The sequence below is a fragment of the Electrona antarctica genome, assembly GCF_951216825.1.
Source record: "Electrona antarctica genome assembly, chromosome: 6".
In the NCBI taxonomy this organism is placed as follows: Eukaryota; Metazoa; Chordata; class Actinopteri; order Myctophiformes; family Myctophidae; genus Electrona; species Electrona antarctica.
This window is the reverse complement of record NC_136811.1, coordinates 1,626,769-1,649,478: the sequence shown is the minus strand read 5'-3', so window position 1 is coordinate 1,649,478 and position 22,710 is coordinate 1,626,769. Positions and strand designations below refer to the sequence as shown.

Here is a 22,710-nt window from a genome sequence, read left to right as displayed (position 1 = left end):
ACCAACTAGAGGACCAGAAAAAGCTAATGGACCAGGCAGAGTCACGTGTGACACTCCTGGAACAAGAACTTCAAACTGCGGTGTTACTACTACACGCCAACACAACCAACCACCCGGACCAAGCCAACTACGCCGAAACAACCAACTACAACGATGAAGCCAGCGCAGCCAACACCATTCCTGTCAACGACGAAGATGATAGCTACTACAACGACCAAAGAAGAGACACACAACTCCACGTGTCCCTACCAAACAACAACTATTATGCCGACCGCAACCACAACAGAGACCAGCCAGAACCAGACTTTCAAATGACCAAACACAGAGGAAAAGAAATAACCAATCAACTGAGCGGCTTCCAGCTAGACCACATCAGCGAGCCTACCCCAAGACCAAGACAACACCCACCGCCGTGGGAAGCCTGGCGTAACCAGCCTGGCAACCCAGGACCATACCACAGCCGACCAGTGAGAGGACAAGTACATACCCGAGCCAGGGTTGAGGCTGTACTCCAGGAAAGGAAGGACAGAAGAAGACGGCAACTAAACCACGCACGCCACATGGGAGAGGACTTGTGCTATTACTGCGGCCAGACAGGTCATATGAAACGTTGGTGTCCACTGAACCATGCTGCTGTACTACGCCGCACAGCAACGACGGGCCAGCAAATCAATTTTGGCTAAAGAAAACAAACTACGAAAGGGTAAATACAATTGAAAATAACTAGATCTTTAGTTTGTAATTTACCCTATGTGATTTAATCTATTTAGTCTTACATGTTCAAGTAGTGAACTACAAAAGTTTTGATAAACTACTAAAAATCTAATCTAAATTTTAATCTAACTAGACTCCAATCTAAAATTTGTAAAAGTATAGGCAAGAACAACAATGTTAGAAAATCCTAAAATAGGATGATAAGATATTGGAATTCATTTCCACGCACATATACTGTACTAAAGGAACTCCTCATTTAACACCCCGTCCCCAAAATGGCAAGAGGGGGAGGGGTCATTGGTACAGCCTATGTGTGGGTTAGTTAAAAGGAATACATTTATAGTTTTGCAAATAAATTAATATGGATCTAAGTAATTATTCAAAAGTGAGTGTTTCAAGGTGTTAAATCAATAGTGTGAAATCAATCATTTATGATGGTTTAACAAGGTTAAACGTCTAATATTATTTTATCTCCTGTCAATTATTCTGGTATTTACTAGGTAGCACTAGGCCTTTAGTATAGAAAACAGAGAGAAAGGATTTATTTTCGGGGTGAGATCTGCAAAAAATCGAATCTAGTGAGCTTACGAAAGTTAAATAGTTCCTTTCTCTTCAAGGTTGAACGTCCTTTATCAGTATAGTAATACATGATATAAAGCAGTTTCGGGTTGAACGTCCCTTATCAGAAAGTCACTGGTATAAATATGAAATATTCTTTGGTTGAACGCTAACTTAAGTAATATAATACAGAAAATGTTGAACGAATGGAGATAATATTAAGACAAAGAGACCTCACCTTGTTCACATCAGTAACAGTTTAATTTGAGTTAATTCGATATTGGAAAATATAAATGTCTGATTTACAGCTTTCCTTTCTCTCTCTTTCTCTGTCCAGCTGGCAAGAGGGGAGGAAGGAAAGGGGAGTTTATTTGTGTGTCTGTGTGTTAAAGAGTAGAAAATAGCCTTTCGCTGTCAGTCTGTTTATTTATTTATTTTCGGGTGTGAAAAGCAGCCTGAGAGGTGGACTGACATTCAATTATTTTAATTCTATTTTATTGTTGAAGTGTTTACATTCTATCCTAATAGAATCCATTTTAATTCTGTCCATTTGAATGTAAATCCTACCTTAATTGTAAGTTTAATCATTTCAGTTAATTTTGTTCTTAACTAAACTATTATAGGTACGTGTAGTGTGGAATTATACTTTACCAACAAATAGTATTGGGAACGGAGCAAGAAATAACTACCTTTTCTAAAATTAGCAGATCTACAAGATCTGTCTAGATGTGCCTATCTTCCTAAATTTAACTAGATGTGTTTACTATCTTAACTATAGATGTGTTTTTTCTTGATTCTAGATGTGTCCAGTAATTTTTAAATTTCTTAGAAGTGTAATTTCTAAAACTTAGACGTGAAGAAAAATAATGAATAAATAGCGAAGCCTTCTTTATCTGACCACTGTCATCAAACATGAATCTAGCCATACAGTTTTAATCATCAATATTTGTCATTCTAAAAACCGCCTGGGCCATGGAAATTGATATGATCACATTTCCAAATGAAAAGCGATGGAATTGTAATGGAATTATTAGAATGCCAAATAGATCGATACATATAATATACATTATTGTGTATTGATCTATTCCATTAAGTCCCTTCCTTCACCAATGCTTAGTCTAATTAATGCAGCTGTCAGATTGACAGCTGTCATCTCCAAGTCACTGTCGACAAGGAGGTCTCCAAGCCAGTATACCAAGCATGTGTGTTTCCTGTCTGTCAGTTAAGGTGTCACTAATAGTGTGTTGTCCTCGCAATAGAACAGATTAGAATAAGTTTGTGTCCTGCTCATTACACCTTAACTTCCTCTCCCAAACAACCAACCAACAGCTGTCAATCTGTTACTATTACCTATTCGTGGGTATTGGTCACCAATCAGAATAGCAACGATGGCTTCCTGGCAGAAGCTGTCACTAATGACAGCTGGAGGTCCCATGCCCACTTACTAATAGTGCTCTCATCTTAGATCACTTGGAATAGGATGTTTCCTGCTCGCTTAACTCCGACCATAAACGGAGATGTTGTATGACCACCTGTTGTTGACTATCTATTTCCTGTATACTGGGGCTTGCTTGACAATAAAAGGGGGTTGTATGTCATTGATGGGGAGGGCTGTGGGAGAGTGCTGTTGGACTGTTAAACCAGTCTGCTGTACTGAGATGATCGGAACGATGAATAAAGAACGATGATGATTATGCCGGACTCCTTGATGCATGTGTCGTGCCTTCACCTCCCTCTGCTGATTGCCAATGATGAGACATCATAATTTCCATAACAAAACACACACACACACACACACACACACACACACACACACACACACACACACACACACACACACACACACACACACACACACTTTAGTTACATACAGTAGTTACTACAGACACAGCAGACATATAACCAATGTTCCCTCAAATTTTTGTTCGGTCTGAGCAAACACTCAAACCTCCTGAGCAGACATCAGCAACTACTGAGCAAACATACGTATGGATGGAGCTCTTTAATTTGTATTGATAACGATCACCTTATCGAGCAGGCTTATCTAGCCCACTATCGAGCATTTGCTATTATTTTGTGGAAAGGTGGGAGACAATACATTCTGAACAGAACCTTATTTTTATTGGCCAGTTCAACCCAGTTGTGAGTTTGTATGCCATGACACACACACACACACACACACACACACACACACACACACACACACACACACACACACACACACACACACACACACACACACACACACACACACACACAGAATATGCATATCTTTTCTATAATCTTCTCTTTATTTTAACCATCCCTTGCACTACATTTTACTAGGGCCTTGGCTTGAAATACAGTACTTTTCTAACAGAGGGAACTGTTAATATTGTGTACCGTCACTTTAAAAGCGTAATGTATACGTCATCGTACGACAGTGTCACGCACCAAACACGCCAATCTACAAGCTCACACTGCGTCTGGTTGCACCACGTTGTGAGCTTGTATATCTGCCTTACGATAGACGGCTCCGTCAGTCAGTCAGACAGACAGACAACAAAGCCCAAACGAATCAATGAATGAAGCTGCTTAATTGCTTATATCGCTTTTGCTCCGTGGATGGGACATTTACATTTAAAATCGGATTGACGCGTGGATAACGGCATGGTCATAATCCTTATGACCAACGTTAGCTTCCATGCCAGCTGCTTCATCTTAACATGTCTCGCAGAGGACACCGGAGGCTCGTGGTGATTTCACCACAGCACGAAGCTGTCAAGCTGTCTTCGATGTGAAGCCGAAAGCGTGGAAGTCCGTGGTCAGACAATGGACTGCCCCAACCCCATGTGAAATGCACTCCCCAGCTAGTTTATTATTGCATTTAGTTCCCCTCTTGTCTTTTTAAACATGTAACCAAAACTTTTTCACCCGTTCCACCATACTTCCACAGCGCAAACATAACGCAACCACCGGTCGCGTCTCGGCCCCCTTACCACCGTGGCCCAGTCAGTTTAGAGCTTGCCCAGTTTAACTTCGAAGAGAGTAGGTGAAAAGACAGCAAAAGATAGCCTACTTTGGCAGCCCTCATGCATGCAAATTTCTGTTAGTAGCAAACTACAGCAGTAGCAAACCATTCGCACGTCAGCAAACCATTCACACATCGGTCGGAGATGCGCTGCCACCCCCGTCAATCATTTAATCCACGCTACGCGCCTGCCCCGCAAGCGGCCCAAGACGTCAGCTGCTGCGGCTATACCCGATAACAGGCTCGACAAGACAAAAGCTTATTGATACTTGGGTCTCGATAAATGCCGAACCGGGTTTGTAATGGACTTGATTTTCGGGCCCCATCCCTAACATACGTCACCTTGACACCAACTATCCAAATAGTTGGTTAACTAATAATGCAAAGTGAACGCCCCTCACTTTTTTTTTCAAATGGATTTTGGTATACGAGTGAATCAATTAATAGTTGCATAAGGTTACGCAATGCAAGTTACAACATTTTTATTTTATATCAAGGTGGTAGGCTATATGGTTCTCAACCTTTTCAGGCTGTTACCCCCCAAAGTAATCATATTTGAACTGGGGACCCCCCCACCCAGACAAGCAATAGAATACACAGATACATATTGTGAAAATAGCCAATCTACAAACTCGTTGTGAACTTGTAGATCAGCTATTTTCACAATTGCCTCTTTCTTATATTATTTAACAATATGGCCAATGTCTGACCAGTTTTCATAGGATGGTTTGCTGATTACTTTTGATGCAGTAATGGTCTTTTTCTTTTAGAGCCTGAGGTATTATACAAAAGTCCATACATTGTCACTTCACTGTCATCTGGGGACCCAGAGGATGGGAACGACTGCTATATGAATACTCAAATGTGCTTTACATGGGGGGCATGAGAAAACATGAAAACTTTATTGGGGTGAGAGACACACAAGACGAAGCAATTACAATCAATAAGATTCAAGAACAGTGGAATGAGCTATCTGGGGACTGGGGAGTGCAATCCACAGGGCTGGGTCAAGTGTGTTGGTGTGTCTTTGAACTCCTAGTTTCTCAGATTGTCTAACATCAGCCCCGTATGCCCCTACGCCGGCTATGGGCTATGTAGCTCTATAGCAGAGAGAGAGGTTCCATATGGGGCTAGACCGCTAGAGATTAACGTTAGCTTCCACATGTTTCATTCACAAGTTCACCGTAGACTTGTTGTGCTGTAGTGATATGAAAACGCTAACGTAACCACATTAGCTAACCAGCTAACGCGAAGCTAACGTTAGTCATTCCCAAGGACCCCTCTCGTTGTTGTACCTTTTATCCACACCACCATCCGTTCACCTTTTAAATCTAAATCTCACATCAACCGGTCCAAGCAACGCAATCTCATCTGGTTCTTGTTTGCGTGCTGCCTGCTGCTGCTGCTGCGTGTTGATGTTGTGCGCGTACTGCACAGTCACACACAGGAGGAGAGGAGACGAGACGAGACCTGTCTGTCGCCTGACTCGCCTGTGTAATCTTATCTAAATAAAGTGTGGGCAAATGTCGGGATAGGTAGGCCTATTACTGTAGTCTGTAGTAGATGAGACTTGGAGTCGGGGACAGCTACTCTGTGTCTGTGCGTGACAGATTTCAGATGTGCGCGAGAGCGTTTGGCCATTTGCGCGTGCGCACGGGCGCACGTTAGGGGGAACATTGGACATAACTCATGGATAAAGGAAACAACGCCTCCTCCAAATGGAGCGGCTTCCTATAATGGCTGATACTGAGCAGTACCTTGCTAGCTGCTTGGCCCTCCTTTTGGAGAGGCTGGCCATTTGTAGGCCCCTCACAACCAACTTCTGCACGTGCCTATAAGCTGCCAAAGATTAAAACAAAACTAAAAGTTTACATCTGTATATAGCCTAGCTGTGAGATGGTCTGCTCGAGCTGTTGATATTTCAGCAGTTTGGTTAGAACTCATGTTCTGAGACATCACCAAGCGTGAACACTATTTGATTTAGCTGTTAATGCTGTCAATGAGTCACTAATTTGTGCTGGCAGGACAGGTGGGGAAGGATCAACATATGGAATGTCAGAACAGGTCAGGTCCATATATGTGGCCAAATTTGACTGAGGGACTGCCATTGGATTTTTTTGAATTTTCGTTTTGTTCAGTTTCACCCACCAGTTTTGGAAATATGGCTTATAGAGTAATGTCTTGCAGAAAACAGCGAGTTGAGAAAACAGGCTTGAAAGGTTCACTTTCTGTGGGCTTTAATATTACATACATGTTAAGCATTTATTTCATATTTACATGTCGATTTCAGCTCTGACACTTATTTCAGATATGCTATAGTATGTGAAGAGTCTGCCTGTGCTATTAACTCATTTTGCGATGGCAGGCTCTCAGTCAAATCTGGTCACATATAGAGATCTAAGGGTTTGAGGATTGAGGTCAGTCGTAGAGTTGCTGGCCGGTTCCATATATGCAGATATAGGTGATGTTCCAGTCTTCTCCATGTATGGGGTTCCCCAATTAATTTTCCTCGAGGGCCATATTTTGACTAGGGTCCCAGGCTGGGGGCCGAGTCCGCACGCGTGAGGTCGAGGTCTTGCCCTGAAAATTCATTTTCAGGGCAGGACCCCATTTGAAAAGGATGCCCAGTTTGACATGCATAGGCTACTGACCCCCATTTAATGCCATTTATATCTGGGACCCCCCCCCAAAAAAAAATGGCCCGCGGGCCGCCTATTGGGGTACCCTGATGGTTATCCAGGGATAGATGTGGTCAGCGTCGTGATGAACTGTTACAGTTTCAGAGTCATGGGTCGAACCCATAACCCTGGCATCTAACTGATTATTTTGCAACTTGGGCACATTTCCAAATACTGGTGACTCAACCAGGTAATCTCTTCTTGAGAACTCACTTTTCTGTGGAAGTTCTCAACCGCCGACCTCCCAGTAACTGACAACATTGTCCCTGGTCCCTCCCAGAGCACTGTATAAAAGGAACAGATTGAAGGGTGTCCGTGGCATCTGGGAAACCCTCCCTGAGTGCTTCATACCAAGGTAAGACTGCTGCACTATCATCAGTGTTTTGCACATTCAACTTTTATTTCAGTTGGTTTACTGATAATCTTTGCTAATAGTACGTTTCACTCACGTTAATGTGTATTTTTAAGACATTGGTAAATGTGTCATCTCCCTTGTATAATTCTCTCTGAGGACGCCCTCCTAAGGGTCCCGGACCACCCTGTTGAAGACCCCATGGTGGTTTGATGTAATTATAGTGACATTAGATATGTCTTTCTAACGCTCTCCTTCTCCTCCCCAGAGTGAACATGGTGACATATTACACAGTGACCGTGCCCGGTGCTTGGCTCACTCTGCTCTACATCAAGCTGGTGGGAAAGGATGCCGAGAGCAAACGCACCTTGCTCTTCAGCTTCTGGGGATTTGTCAACTTCTTCCTAGGCAGGGCCAAGGTAAGTCTGACTTCTGTCTGAACTAAGCAAGGGAGAATCAACGGGGAGTCGGACATTTTTGAGAAACACTCCTCAATGTAAATCAAAGACTAATAACTTTGTGTATCCCTGCACATATCTGCATCGAGTGATCTCGGTACATAGAAATGGATTTATTGGAGATTCTGACTTTCAATTGTACACTTTGTTTTGATTATATTGTTCCACTTTTTTGCTTTGGCAATGATGTAAACGTATGTTTTGTCATGCCAATAAAGCCCTTTGAATTGAATTGAACTGAATTGTGTTTTTTTTCTCCAGACCACTACCTTCTCAGTGAAACATCCCGTGAGTCTTGGTGAGCTGAGGGTGATCGAGCTGGACAAGAGGTCCCTCTTCTGCGGGTGGCCCGCCTGGTTCGTCTCCAAGGTTGAAATCAAGGTTGAAACACCACCAGAAGGACCAGAAGGAGAAGTTTACCTCTTCCCCATCTACCGCTGGATTGCTGATGGACAGCCACACCTGTTCAGAGAGGCTAAAGGTTAGTGGAGGCTATATTGTTGTGAATGATGTATTAATTTGTTTTTTTAAAGGACCTATAACATAAAATTCAGCTCAACTTTGGTCGTATTTGTGATGTCATCAATGTCACCCTACTTTGTATAATTCCTCCCTCTCTTCAGTTCCAAATATGCATTTCCACTTTGTTTACAATGTCCGCCATTGTTGATTTTCCAAGCTGGCATGGAATGGAAACAAGCCTGTGTTTATCTACCATCAGTATTATAATGACTCAAATATTAAATAAGTTGCATACCAGCACACCCACCACCTCAGGACATTGTGGTACTGCAGCTAAAAGAGCTTCAGAAGCAAAAAAGAAATGTCATGGACTGGTTATATCAGAGTGGTGATTAAGGTTCAAAACATTAAAAATAAGTTTGAGGGACATAGACAATATGATATTAAATATTAAAAACTGTTCATTCATGTTATATAACCAGCTAACGTGAGTAGCATTTTGGCTCGAGCAATCGAACGCGCTATAAAAGCTCAATTGCCGAAGGCCGTCGGCAATGGCGTTAAGCGTCAGTATCAAAATTAGGCTTCAATTGACTTTAATCGTCGGCAATGGCGCCCAAACGGTTTAGTAAAATATGGTTTACTGACCTTAAATGCATTAAAACCGGGAAAGCATCTGTGTCACTTTAGATTTTATGCACTTTAACCATTGTTTTATACTTTGGCTGTTCAAAAATAGCAGATCTACAAGCTCATAATGATTTGTGCAAATCTTATATACCGAACATTTTTGCTTCTGGGGGTCACTGGAACAAAATTAAGCAGCTATACATAATACTAAATCAATCCAAGATATGTGCATACTCTGAGCCAGGGGTGGGCAACTTTGACGATGGAGAGGGCCACTATATTTCCACACTCACTCCCTAGGGCCATATATTACTGTCGTCGCAAAAATAGCCGATCTACAAGCTCAAAACGTGTCGCAGCTTGTAGATCGGCTATTTTTGCTATATTCGAATTGAAATGTTGAATTATTTTTTACTTTTTTTTAATTGGAATCCTGAAAATTAACATTTTTATGTAATTTCAAATGCCTTTTAATTATACTTGTGTTGAGCAATGAGCTACTAATTTAGACTGAAGTAATTAAAGCGAGTCATGTTTGCATGTTGTGGAATTGTAAACAGCTGAAACCAATATTATATCAGTATCCTGACATTAACCTGAGGGCCACATCAAGTGAAGGTGGGGGCCGCATGTGGCCCCCGGGCCGCCAGTTGCCCACCCCTGCTCTGAGCATTCATGTTTGGCTCTTTTGGTCAAGATGCATGCAACGCATGCATGCCAAATTGTAGCCAGTTATCCACATACTAAACCAAATGTTCCTGGTGCCAGCCTCAGCTGATTCAGGAACGGCAGCACCCATGCCAACCGTAATGCCAACCCAGAACCCATCCGATGACCTGATGCCAACCCAGAACCCACCCGATGACCTGATGCCAAGCCAGAACCCACCCGATGACCTGATGCCAACCCAGAACCCACCCGATGACCTGATGCCAACCCAGAACCCATCCGATGACCTGATGCCAACCCAGAACCCACCCGATGACCTGATGCCAACCCAGAACCCACCCGATGACCTGATGCCAACCCAGAACCCATCCGATGACCTGATGCCAACCCAGAACCCACCCGATGACCTGATGACAACCCAGAACCCACCTGATGACCTGATGCCAACCCAGAACCCACCCGATGACCTGATGACAATCCAGAACCCAGTGGTCAGGAGCAGAAATCATGCCCTTTATGCTATCCTATCACCAGAGGCTCGAAAAATGATAGATTATAGAAACAAGAAGAAGCTGGAGAGAGACCTGAACGAGATGGAGGTTCAGCTGAGTCACGCCAACCGCCAGGCTTCTGAGGCCCAGAAGCAGCTGAGGAACGTTCAGGGACAGCTTAAGGTGCAAAACATATTTAGACAGATCTTCAAACAATGGAACTGCTTTGAACAAATCACATTCTGATGTTTCTCTTATCGTGACCACCTCAAATGTGATTTATTTTAGGATGCCCAAGTGCACCTTGATGAAGCTAGCAGAGGCCAAGCAGATAGCAAGGAGCAAGCTGCTATGGTGGAGCGTAGGAACGGCCTAATGGTCGCTGAGATCGAGGAGCTGAGAGTGGCTCTGGAACAGACAGAGAGAGGCCGCAAAGTGGCTGAGCAAGAACTGGTGGATGCCAGTGAGCGCGCTGGACTGTTGCACTCTCAGGTAAGTCAATGGAAAAACTCAACAACATATTTTTAACATACAACTCATTCATACTTGAATTGCTAAACTGAATCTTTATTTTAGAACACAAGCCTTGTGAACACCAAGAAGAAACTTGAAACTGACCTGATCCAGGTCCAAGGTGAAGTGGATGACAGTGTTCAAGAAGCAAGGAATGCTGAGGAGAAGGCCAAGAAAGCCATCACTGATGTAAGTTAGGAGCTCTGCCTCTTATCCAATATACCAGGACAATTAGACATCCTTATGGTATGCTTAATTATTACAATTGAGAGAATTCCACACCCACATTCCTTTGTGTCGGAAGGTGGCGACACAGAGGTGGCGACATACATTTTATTTCTGTTCAGAAGTTCTTTCAGTACTGTACCTACATGATGCTCAGTGACATCATAGAGGGCAGGTTTGTTTCCCTGACCACATGCCTGTTTTTTTTTTACTTTAGTTAGTGTTCGGGTGAATTTCACCCGTGTTTAGTGAGAGAGTGATCCCACAATGGGCTTTTGATTTGCTTTTTCTTTTTTGCTATTTTTTTCACTGGATCATTCTCACATATCCCAGGAATGGGTGGACCAAAGGAGAAGTTCCCAGCTCCATTATTAACTTTTTTTGAATATATTTATAAATAATGTTTTTCACAGATTTTGCCCCCCTATGATGTTGTTGTTTCCCTCTGGTCTTATGACCACGATTAGTATCTGTTTATTACCCTATTATTACCTGTTATATTACAATATATTTTCTCGCAGTCAACATTAATATAAATGTAATCTATGTACCATGTTTGTCAAGTGTGCAGTGACATGATTATTTCCTTGCGGGACAATGAAGTACATTTGATCTTCTTTCCAGGCTTCTATGATGGCCGAGGAGCTGAAGAAGGAGCAGGACACCAGCTCTCACCTGGAGAGGATGAAGAAGAACCTGGAGGTCACAGTCAAGGACCTGCAGCACCGTCTGGATGAGGCTGAGAACCTGGCTATGAAGGGAGGCAAGAAGACATATTACACAGTGACCGTGCCCGGTGCTTGGCTCACTCTGCTCTACATCAAGCTGGTGGGAAAGGATGCCGAGAGCAAACGCACCTTGCTCTTCAGCTTCTGGGGATTTGTCAACTTCTTCCTAGGCAGGGCCAAGGTAAGTCTGACTTCTGTCTGAACTAAGCAAGGGAGAATCAACGGGGAGTCGGACATTTTTGAGAAACACTCCTCAATGTAAATCAAAGACTAATAACTTTGTGTATCCCTGCACATATCTGCATCGAGTGATCTCGGTACATAGAAATGGATTTATTGGAGATTCTGACTTTCAATTGTACACTTTGTTTTGATTATATTGTTCCACTTTTTTGCTTTGGCAATGATGTAAACGTATGTTTTGTCATGCCAATAAAGCCCTTTGAATTGAATTGAACTGAATTGTGTTTTTTTTCTCCAGACCACTAAATTCTCAGTGAAACATCCCGTGAGTCTTGGTGAGCTGAGGGTGATCGAGCTGGACAAGAGGTCCCTCTTCTGCGGGTGGCCCGCCTGGTTCGTCTCCAAGGTTGAAATCAAGGTTGAAACACCACCAGAAGGACCAGAAGGAGAAGTTTACCTCTTCCCCATCTACCGCTGGATTGCTGATGGACAGCCACACCTGTTCAGAGAGGCTAAAGGTTAGTGGAGGCTATACTGTTGTGAATGATGTATTAATTTGTTTGTTTAAAGGACCTATAACATAAAATTCAGCTCAACTTTGGTCGTATTTGTGATGTCATCAATGTCACCCTACTTTGTATAATTCCTCCCTCTCTTCAGTTCCAAATATGCATTTCCACTTTGTTTACAATGTCCGCCATTGTTGATTTTCCAAGCTGGCATGGAATGGAAACAAGCCTGTGTTTATCTACCATCAGTATTATAATGACTCAAATATTAAATAAGTTGCATACCAGCACACCCACCACCTCAGGACATTGTGGTACTGCAGCTAAAAGAGCTTCAGAAGCAAAAAATAAATGTCATGGACTGGTTATATCAGAGTGGTGATTGAGGTTCAAACCATTAAAAATAAGTTTGAGGGACATAGACAATATGATATTACATTTTAAAAACTGTTTTAAAATTCATGTTATAGCTGCTTTAAAGGACAACTTTAGTTTTTTTCAACCAAGGTTAATGTTTTAGGTTGTTATTAGAGAAAGTAAAAGATAAGTGTCGATTTTCTTCCATTTGCTGCTTTCTTTAATTTTAGCTGTTTTTTTTTCTATTTTTGACAGGGGGGCGGGGGCATTCGAACAACATGGAACATTATATCTGGCTACAAAAGATCACGGGATCTAATGATTGTGACAAACTGACATATTGAGCCTCCGACACACAGTATGGCATTCCCCTAGTACCTCTACCTTCACATTCAGTAGATGCTGTGATCTTTTGTGGCCAGATATAACTTCCCGGGAGGGCTATAGTAAATATTAATAAAGAAATTGCCGTAAAATGTTGTAAAAAAGGACGCATTTAGCCCCATGTTCAAATGCCCCCGCCCCCTGTCAAAAATAGCAAAAATCGCTATAACGAAAGAAAGCAGCAAATGAAAAAAAATTAACACTCACCTTTTACTTTCTCTAATAACAACCTAAACATTAACCTTGGTTGAACTACTTGAACTGTATTGTCACATCACAGACAATTTAAATGTGTGAATCAGGTGAAATTATTGTTTCTACAAACTCCACCATTCATATATTCCTGATATCGTGATATTTTCTATTTTTGGATACAGAATCATGAAACCCCCTAGTTTGCTACTTAAAGCAGAATGAGATTTGGAAAAAGTTACTGTATATAGTTTTTTTTATTTTTTTATTTTTTATTATTATCATTATTATAATAAGTGATAGTAGACACCTTTATGAACACATTTGTGAAGAAAGCTATTAGTAAGCATTTAATTATTTTCCAGATTGGTCCAACATTAAGGCTAACTATTAACTAAACAGTTTATGTGAAACTTGTTTTTATGTGTGGAGTCACATTGCCCTCTACTGGCAACACTCTGTACTGCTTCTGGTGCACAAACAACCCTATTTTCCTATGTCTGTATTACAAATGCTGATAGAATATATGGAGCGTGTGTGTGTATGGGCGTGCGTGCGTGTATAAATATTTTTTTTATAAATATATTTGTTTTCTTTTATATATTTTATATATATTTTTATATATTTATATACATACTTTTGGGGGTCCTTGACATGAAAAAGTTTATTTTTCGAATCGGCCTAGGGTCTTAATCGTTCTAAACCTACGTGTTATCAACAGTAGGCTAACAATCTGATTTTAATCTCTCCTTAACTTTGTTTTAATTTTCTTGCAGCTTGGAGACACTTTGAGGAAGAAGAAGAAGAAGAAGCCGACGAACTATTGCTGTCCCAATATGGCAGAAAAAAGGAACTGAAGCAGAGAAAGAGGGACTACCAGTGAGTCTGATGTCTTATTGTTGGCTCTGTGCAGTGTTAATGTTGTCGACTCAAACTATGACGAAACATGTCCAAATAATAATTAAGTACTGTATAGACGAATAACAGTTGAAGTCCAAATTGTATTCTGACCCCTCCATGAAAAGGCCTAGTTGTCCTGACCCCTTATCCATCATTTATACATTATGGATAATTAGTGTGGAATCCTATGACTAAATATATTGACAATTTCGTTAACATAATAAAGGGAGGGACTAGTGGACAAGAGAGGGTTACACTGACCACATGTGGGGTGGATTTGGTGAGTTTGGTCAGGCTTTACTAACATATATTCCATTATAAAGCTACAGTAGCTTATAGGGGTGTAACGATATAGTAACTGCATCGATCGATTTTAATTTCAAGAATTGAAGTATATCGAAATGAAAACAGCAACATTGACTATGTATCGCATCGTATCGTTTTGCAATGGAAATAATCGGTATCGAATCGTTTTGCCATGCAATTAATCGATTGTATCAATACTACATTTTTGTGTGTGGTATTTAGCAATTTTTAGAAGAAAAATGAAAAAGAGGGGTTTAATTACCTAATTTAAAATAATGTCAATGTGTTTTAAATAGTTACTGTATCGATTTCAAATCATTGAATCGTATCGGATCGCCATAATGAGCCAATATCGTCCATGTATCGTATCGTCAACCATGTATCGTTACACCCGTAGTAGCTTATCATTAAAAACTACAGTAGGCCTAGACCTACAGAAACTGATTTGATGACTGAAGCAATAAAAGAGCCATCTGTAATAATGTCCATTAATTACTTAAAAATGACTATCTCTTTATAATTGCATTAAATTACAATTTAGATACATGAGCTACATGCTTACACTGTAAGGCTGTACCCTAGCCCTTTTTTTAGGACTCGAACTTCGGCAGGAATTTGCGAGCGAACATCCGGACCATTTGTTTCTAATTAATTTAAAAAATAACCTTTGAGATGTCTCGATCAGAGCGCAGCGCGTCTCCCCTGCTCTTTATCAATCTCTCTCGTCTCTCCCAACACACACACACACACACACACACACACAGTCAAGCGGCTCCGCGAAAACAGCTGATCTGCGAGCTTGCTGGCAGACGAAAGCGTATAGTTTGCTCGTTAGCTGTCACTCGTTCATTTGTTCCACCTGTGTAGAAGCGCATTGAAGTGGGCACAGGGCAAAAGCAGAACCTCTGTCACCGTGACCGTTTTGCTTAACAATGATCAGAGTTCACTTCTTTTTAGCAATAGGCTATGTGATGCTAGAGAGCATATGCTAATATATTATGGCTGCTAAGAACGGTTCCCTCTATCAGCGATCATGCTGGTGTGTGTGTGTGTGAGTGAGACGCGTCAGACATTCCATTCAATGGAACTCTTTTGTTCTCACAGAACAAGGTGAGAAAGGTCAATCACCTCAGCTGTAGGCCAATCAGCAAATTAATGTGCAGTTGTGCACGGGAGACTTTGGAGAGGGACAGAAGAACAAGGAGACATTTCTTTAAAAAAGCATAACTTCTGACAGGAATGCACTAGAAACCTACTTTTTTTTACATGCTCATATCGCATTCTCGCCAAGATATATTTTCGAGTAAATAAAAAAGGAAAAAAATAATATTTTTGTTTTAATAAAAATAATAATAATAATTAAAAAAACGAATGGTTCAAGCACATTAATTAAGATTCGAGTGCCAACCCTAACGAGCGAACATTCGAACCTTGAATGTTTGGGGACAGCCTTATTACACTGTATGTATGAAATATACATAAAGTGAGAGTAAAAGAGTAACATTCCCACCCTCTCATTGATGAGAGAGGTTTGACCGGGTTGACCACCCAAAATGGGTGAAATCCCCAAAACGCAGGAGAAACGCTGGCGCAGGAGCAGCGCAGGACAAATAGTCAAATAAAAGGAGGTTGGCACGTATGCAAATTGAAATGACCCAAGTTCTTGACTTCTCTCCTCTTCCTCCATAGGTGGGATGACTATGTAGAAGGCATTCCTCACGTCATACTTAGTGACGGTCTGGATGATCTGCCTGCAGAAGTCCAATTCTCCTTCACCAAGATCATGACGTTTATCTACAACAAAGCTACAAGGTGAATCCTTTACTATTGTATCAGGGCACATTGTTGACGTTGCGTGTTGTCTATATCTATCAATATTTCAATGTTAAAATTATATTTCACTTTTCACCCATTGAAAACGTCACAACTTGACACTTATAGGCCTATAGCCAGTGGAAACAGAAGTAGTTATCACATTAAGTTAAATTTAATGCATTTGTGATGTTGTTGTTCTTTTATGTTCTAGTTTTGTTTGAATCAGTCTTCTCTATTTTAAACTCTGTGCTTGTTCCACTCCCCAGTCTGTTGGAGCTGAACCTGCTGGGTGTGTCAAACTCTAAGGACACCTGGAAGAACCTTGAGTTATCGGGGGCCACGAATGGTGTCTTATGGCTGTTCCAGTTGTTATACAATTGGCTAATCTGGCTGTTCCCGTGCTTCGCAAACCGTCGGGACAAAGGGGTCAGAGGTAAATACACCATGTGAAAAGGACATTTCTTGTGTGCTGGCTATTTCTTCATTCCAATTTGTACTTTTGAGCCTGGCACCTTTAAGATCATTCATCTAATTTGGAGTGTGGCAGGTTTTCTGCTTCTGCAGATTTCATTTTATTACAGTGGTTCTGAAATTGTGGACCCTCAGAGGTCTACAGGGGGGTCACTTTTAATACGGTTAACCACTTAAACTACATTATCACAAATTGTCAGACAGTCTTCCCTCGCCAAATTTAACTCATAGAATTAACGTCGAATCAACAAATCTAATCATGTCCATTATACATTTTTGATGTGACAAATTGTGTAACAAAGAACTGTACCAGGCATCATGCAAGTAATGGGAATACTTAGTGCCCCCAACAGAAAAAAAAAACATTTTATATAATTTAAATTTATATTATAATCCTTATCTCCATAAACTACCTCCCCCTGGCCAGCCGGGGCGCCTGATGGAGGGGAAAGGAACCTTTCACCTGTCAGGTGAAAATAAGTAGCTTGGACTCCTCATGCATAGAAGGAAGCATGAGGTCAGTTCGCTGCCCTCCCCAGGTTGGCAGAGTAAGTGTAGCGCCCAGGATTACATTAGATAATTGACACTGCAACCTGTCGTGCCAATTTGGCTGAGCCTGATTGGCAGGGCGGTTGCGGGCCATGTGGCTGGGTGCTACACATGGTTTAAATTTATTTAAGTTTATAGGTAGGCTGATAAAATGGAATAGATACATGTTAAACATTGGTGAAGAAAACAAACAAAGAACTCAACTTTGTTCTGAACAATTCAATATGGATGCTAATATGGATGCTGCTTGGCTGAACGGTGACGTAAACAGACAGCAGAGTAAACTAAGCTCCATCTGTCTTCCAGAATACGTGCGGAAACACTGGACAGAGGATGCTTTCTTCGGCTACCAGTACCTGAACGGCGTCAACCCCATCCTGATCCGCCAGTGCACCCACCTGCCAAGCCACTTCCCTGTGCTGAGCGTGCTGAGCAGCGAAGATGGGGGGAACTTAGAGGTGGAAATGAAGGTGCTTTGTTTGTATTGTTTTTTTTTTTTAAATAAAAAACAAAGCATAGTGCAGTAAATCCATGTTTTAAAGAAGTACCTTTGATTGCACCTCAAACAGACTCAATTGTTGTTGATTCCCTTCCCTTATCCACATATTGTATGTGTGACGTGAGCCGTGTTATATACATATCATGGATACTCTCACTATAACATCTTCGTCAGGTCATAGCCTAACATTGCTGGTCGCCCAAGGCGGAGAACTCCGTCCTATCAAATAATTATGCCCGACGCCCAGGACGGAGATCCATTAAAAGACGGAACATTACTCGTTTGATAACAGAGTGCACCAGTCTACAGCCTGGGAGCGTCAATAATTGGACAACATTCGATGTAATTTCCGGTTGGGCGGTCATATAACAAAACATTGTGTTTTTGACGGCCCATCGCGGTCCCGTCGCTTGTCGCGTTAGAAGTAATCATACCTCCGGTGGTTGTCGGTCCTCTCGGGGGCCTTTTGGCTACATGCTACGCTATCTAGCACAACCATGATGTCGTCTGTTGTGGCACCTTGAAATGGGCTCTGAAGCTGCAAATCGCTGGGCGTACTGATTTAATGGTTCCAAATGACCCTGGGCGATAACACTGTTAATGTTTCCAACAGAATGGCAACATCTTCCTGTTGGACTATAAGAATTTGGATGGATTTCAAGCAAACATCATTGACGGTAAGGAGCAATACCTGGCGGCTCCACTGGTGCTGCTGAAATCAACGCCTGACGACAAACTGATGCCCATCGCCATCCAGGTGAGAACAAGCTTCCAGACTGGAAAATTCCTTTTAGGACCCCCATCAGCACTCTGACTCTGTTTGACAAGAAAGAAAGAAAGAAAGAAAGAAAGAAAGAAAGAAAGAAAGAAAGAAAGAAAGAAAGAAAGAAATGGCCAAATAAAATTTAATTCAATTCAATTATTCCTGTTCCTTACAGTTGAAGCAGAATCAATTAACGGACAACCCAATCTTCTTACCCACTGACTCCCACTATGACTGGCTGCTGGCCAAGATCTATGTGAGAAGTGCCGATTTCACTGAACACCAGCTCAACGCTCACCTGCTGCGCACTCACCTGCTGGCAGAGGTCTTTGCAGTGTCACTGCTAAGGAATGTCCCCATGGTTCACCCCCTGTACAAGGTAACTGTTCACTGGCTGCTATGGTTCACCCCCTGTACTGTACATTGTACAAGGTAGGCAGGCCTACAGCTATCATAATTTGATCAAATATCTTTCTTGTGCAGCAACTCAACCAATCAAATCCAGTTGTCATATTCACATACTGTATTAACAACACAATTATAATGAGTTTAACATTGGCTAGAGGATTCAGTTATCATCATGACTTTTAAGAACTAATTTCCAATACTGTCATTCAATCTCTCTTTTTCCCTCCTCAGCTCCTGATTCCTCACACCCGCTACACTCTGCAGATCAACAACCTGGCCCGAGGATTCCTGATTTCTGAGAAGGGATTTTTTAATGACGTAGGAAACAATGATTAACTGTTTGTCAAGCACTGAAAAATACATTCAAATTCCTTCACTTTTAAATGCTGAATTGACTGGTCTCGCCAGTCGCCTACTACTTGGAAAAATGGGTCTGTTTGGGCACAGCCTTGACTTGGTTTTCCTTCAACCATCAGGAATAAGCTAATTTGTCAATCTACTGTATATAGCTCCTGGTATTCCATAGGGCTCAATTCTTGGTCCTGCATTGTTCTCTTTGTATATACTGCCCATGGGAGAACGTATTAGCGCTCACGGAGTGACTTTTCAATTCAATTCAATTCAATTCAATTCAATTCAATTCAATTCAATTCAATTCAATTCAATTCAATTCAATTCAATTCAATTCAAGTGTCAAAACACACGTTGTCTCCAGACACTTAACATGTAGAGCAAAGAACTGACAGAGATCCCACCCTGAGCAAGCAATTTTGCAACAGTCACAGTGGTAACAAAAAACTCCCCCTTAGAAGAAACGTCAAGCATAATCCAACTCTAGGTTGGGCGGCCATCTGCCTCGACCAACCAGTCTATCCAGCATTAAATGCTGGATGAAGAAGAGAGAACATATTACTCCAGTTGGGATATGTCCCAAACCGCCCCCTTAGGTCCTCCACTGCTAGCCTGCTAGCCTCGAAGAAAAGGCAACTAAAAAATACGGTGAAGCAGCTTTCTGCTTCTATGGGCCGACAGCATGGAATAAACTCCCACTACAGCTTAGACAGGCACCCTCTGTAGACATCTTTAAAGCACAGCTCACGGCCCACCTCTTTACTCTTGCTTTACAGTAAGTTGAGTTTTTTTCCCCTGTGTGTTCTTATTCATGTGCTCACTGTTCTGCCTGATTTGACTCCTGTCGTCCTATTATGCGTGTGGTTTTCTTCCAGTATGCAGCTTCAGGGGGACAGGCTTTGTGGCTAGTCCTGAAGAAGTCCCTGGACTCACTGACTTACAGCTCTCTGTGTCCTCCTGATGACATCAAGGAGCGTCACGTGGACCTTGTACCAGGATACTACTACAGGGACGATGCACTCCAATTGTGGCCCATCATTCACAGGTAGGAACATCTGATGTTAAATCTTAAAGGTAGGGTATAGGTGATTATTATTAGTATAGGTTTTATTTCTTACAACCAGGGTTAAATAGCTCTATATTCGGATATAGGCTACGGTACTCATTCTACAGAGTGTTTGATCAGTGACAGGAGTCTCCATGTCTCTCCAGCTCTTTAGTAAACAGAAAAACACTAATCCGTTAAACTATCTTTACTTGTATTTGGTAAGCCATCCATAAGGTTAGTTTTGAGTTTTGGCAGGGAGTCAAGAACCTTGATCTCTTTTGGCAGGGTCAAATTTGTAAGGTTCTTGTTGTTGTGTTGCAGGGGTGCCCACACTTTTTGACTTGAGAGCTACTTTCAAAATGACCAGCTCGGCAAGATCTACCCACCAAATCAATTATTATACCATTGCTGAAAATAGTTTAAATATGTACCTGAGGGGGCTTCGGAATAGTAGAGTTCGTGTTACATTCTGTACAGTATAAGACAAATGCACTTGGAATGGGAAATAGAGGGGGAGAAATGTTTTTTTTTAATCGTTTTTTCTTCTTCAATATATTTAAATGAAATACTCTTTAGGGGCATGTCATGTGATCTACCTGCACAGCCTTTGTGATCTACTGGTAGATCGCGATCTACCTTTTGGGCACCCCTGACACAACACAATGTGTTGTGTTGTGTTGTGTTGTGTTGTGTTGTGTTGTGTTGTGTTGTGTTGTGTTGTGCAGGTATGTCGAGGAAATCCTCCGCTACTATTACAAGACTGATGCTGACGTCGAAATGGACAATGAGCTGCAGGAGTGGATCAAGGACATCTTTGAGCATGGGTTCGATTCCAAAGCAAGCACAGGTATGCTTTGGGACGTGCTCAAAAAGCAGTGAGCAATTCTCACTGCTCAAAAGTCAGAAACTTTTTGGCGCCCACAATGTTGAATTTTCTATTTTTTGAACAGCCAAAGTATAGTTAAAAATCTAATATGACACAGATGCTTAACCTGTTAACAATCCTGTATAATTTGCACAGCATACCCAATGCAGTTACCCAAAAAGTAATTACTTGATTTTCTCTGTCCAACAACCGTCATGTTTTCTTTCCACACTCAGGAGTGCCTCAACGTCTAAGCTCAGTGGATGAGTTGGTGAAGTTTGCCACCATGGTGATCTTCACTGGCTCCGCCCAGCATGCTTCTGTCAACTCTGGACAGGTTTGTCCTTTTAGATTCCACTGTCATAGAACCACTGACTGTCTGACTGTCATAGAACCACTGACTGACTGTCATAGAACCACTGACCGACTGTCATAGAACCACTGACTGACTGTCATAGAACCACTGACTGACTGACTGTCATAGAACCACTGACTGACTGACTGATTTCATAGAACCACTGACTGACTGACTGTCATAGAACCACTGACTGACTGTCATAGAACCACTGACTGACTGACTGATTTCATAGAACCACTGACTGACTGTCATAGAACCACTGAGGACTCTTTTCCACCAAAATAACTGGTTCTAGAACTGTTTCTACATTCTTGGAACCATTGGTGCTAGTTCCAGTCCTGAACGAGCATATAATACTGCACATACAGTACTGTGTAATATCTTATTCTATTTCTATCATTACAGTTTGACTATGGTGGATGGATGCCCAACGCTCCCACCACCTTGCGATGTCCTCCTCCCACCGCCAAGGGGGAGTCTAGTGAGAGCACCATTTTGAAAACCCTCCCTGATGTCGGCACTTCGGCCAAAGGCATGGCCACAACATGGACACTCAGCAAAAAGCCCAATGACTTTGTAAGTGTCGCTTTAATATGCTAGGGTATATATTATGACATCGCAGTCAAGATACCCTGCCCAGTGCCAATGCAGTTTATAAGTTCTAATTCTGACTATTGTGAATACACAGACTGAACATGTGTTGCAGTTAGACCTGTATTAAAATAAATGTTTCCATGTCCTCAGGTTCCGCTTGGCGATCGCCGAGAAGAGCATTTCAACGAGGAAACCCCGCTCAAGTACATTCAAAAATTCCAAGCAGAGCTGGCAAAGTTCAGTGTAGATGTCCATAACAGAAACCAGTCTCTGGAAGTCCCGTACACATACATGGACCCAAAGCTGGTGGAGAATAGTGTCTCCATTTGACATGGGTGTGTTTGTTCTCAGGAAGTCAGTTCACTGTTGAATAACTGCATTTCAATTCAATTTAAAGGAGCTTTATTGGCATGAGAAACATACATTTGTGTTTGCTTATGTCCGTTTTGGGCTGTCTCTTTCCAGAATGTCAGGTAGCTTTCTTTTTGTTTTCTTAGTCCAAAGGGTTTTTTGTGTGGTGGTTGTGCTTGTGTTTGTACACATGAGTCCCTTAGTCCCTGGACCAGCTGTCTGGGTTACTTTCTTTTTAGGTGGTTATGAAATTTAAGAGCTCTCTTATTTACTTTGATTTGTTTTTCGTTGAGTGTGGAGGATGGATTTACAGATTTCT

The 22,710-nt window shown here is 41.8% G+C and overlaps 1 protein-coding gene across 1 annotated transcript in view; it reads left to right on the top strand.

Moving 5' to 3' along the window:
- Positions 1-22,370, top strand: part of LOC306924399 (polyunsaturated fatty acid lipoxygenase ALOX15B-like) — a gene marked incomplete at both ends in the record, with an annotated part of 48,523 nt that extends 26,153 nt beyond the window's left edge. Inside the window, 8 exons of the mRNA XM_079502893.1 lie at positions 18,267-18,410; positions 18,592-18,795; positions 19,056-19,142; positions 20,051-20,220; positions 20,949-21,070; positions 21,325-21,425; positions 21,852-22,022; positions 22,191-22,370. Of these exons, the coding sequence (XP_079359019.1) occupies positions 18,267-18,410; positions 18,592-18,795; positions 19,056-19,142; positions 20,051-20,220; positions 20,949-21,070; positions 21,325-21,425; positions 21,852-22,022; positions 22,191-22,370 (1,179 nt within the window). The remainder of the gene's footprint in view (positions 1-18,266; positions 18,411-18,591; positions 18,796-19,055; positions 19,143-20,050; positions 20,221-20,948; positions 21,071-21,324; positions 21,426-21,851; positions 22,023-22,190) is intronic.
- Between the last annotated feature and the right edge of the window lie 340 nt (positions 22,371-22,710).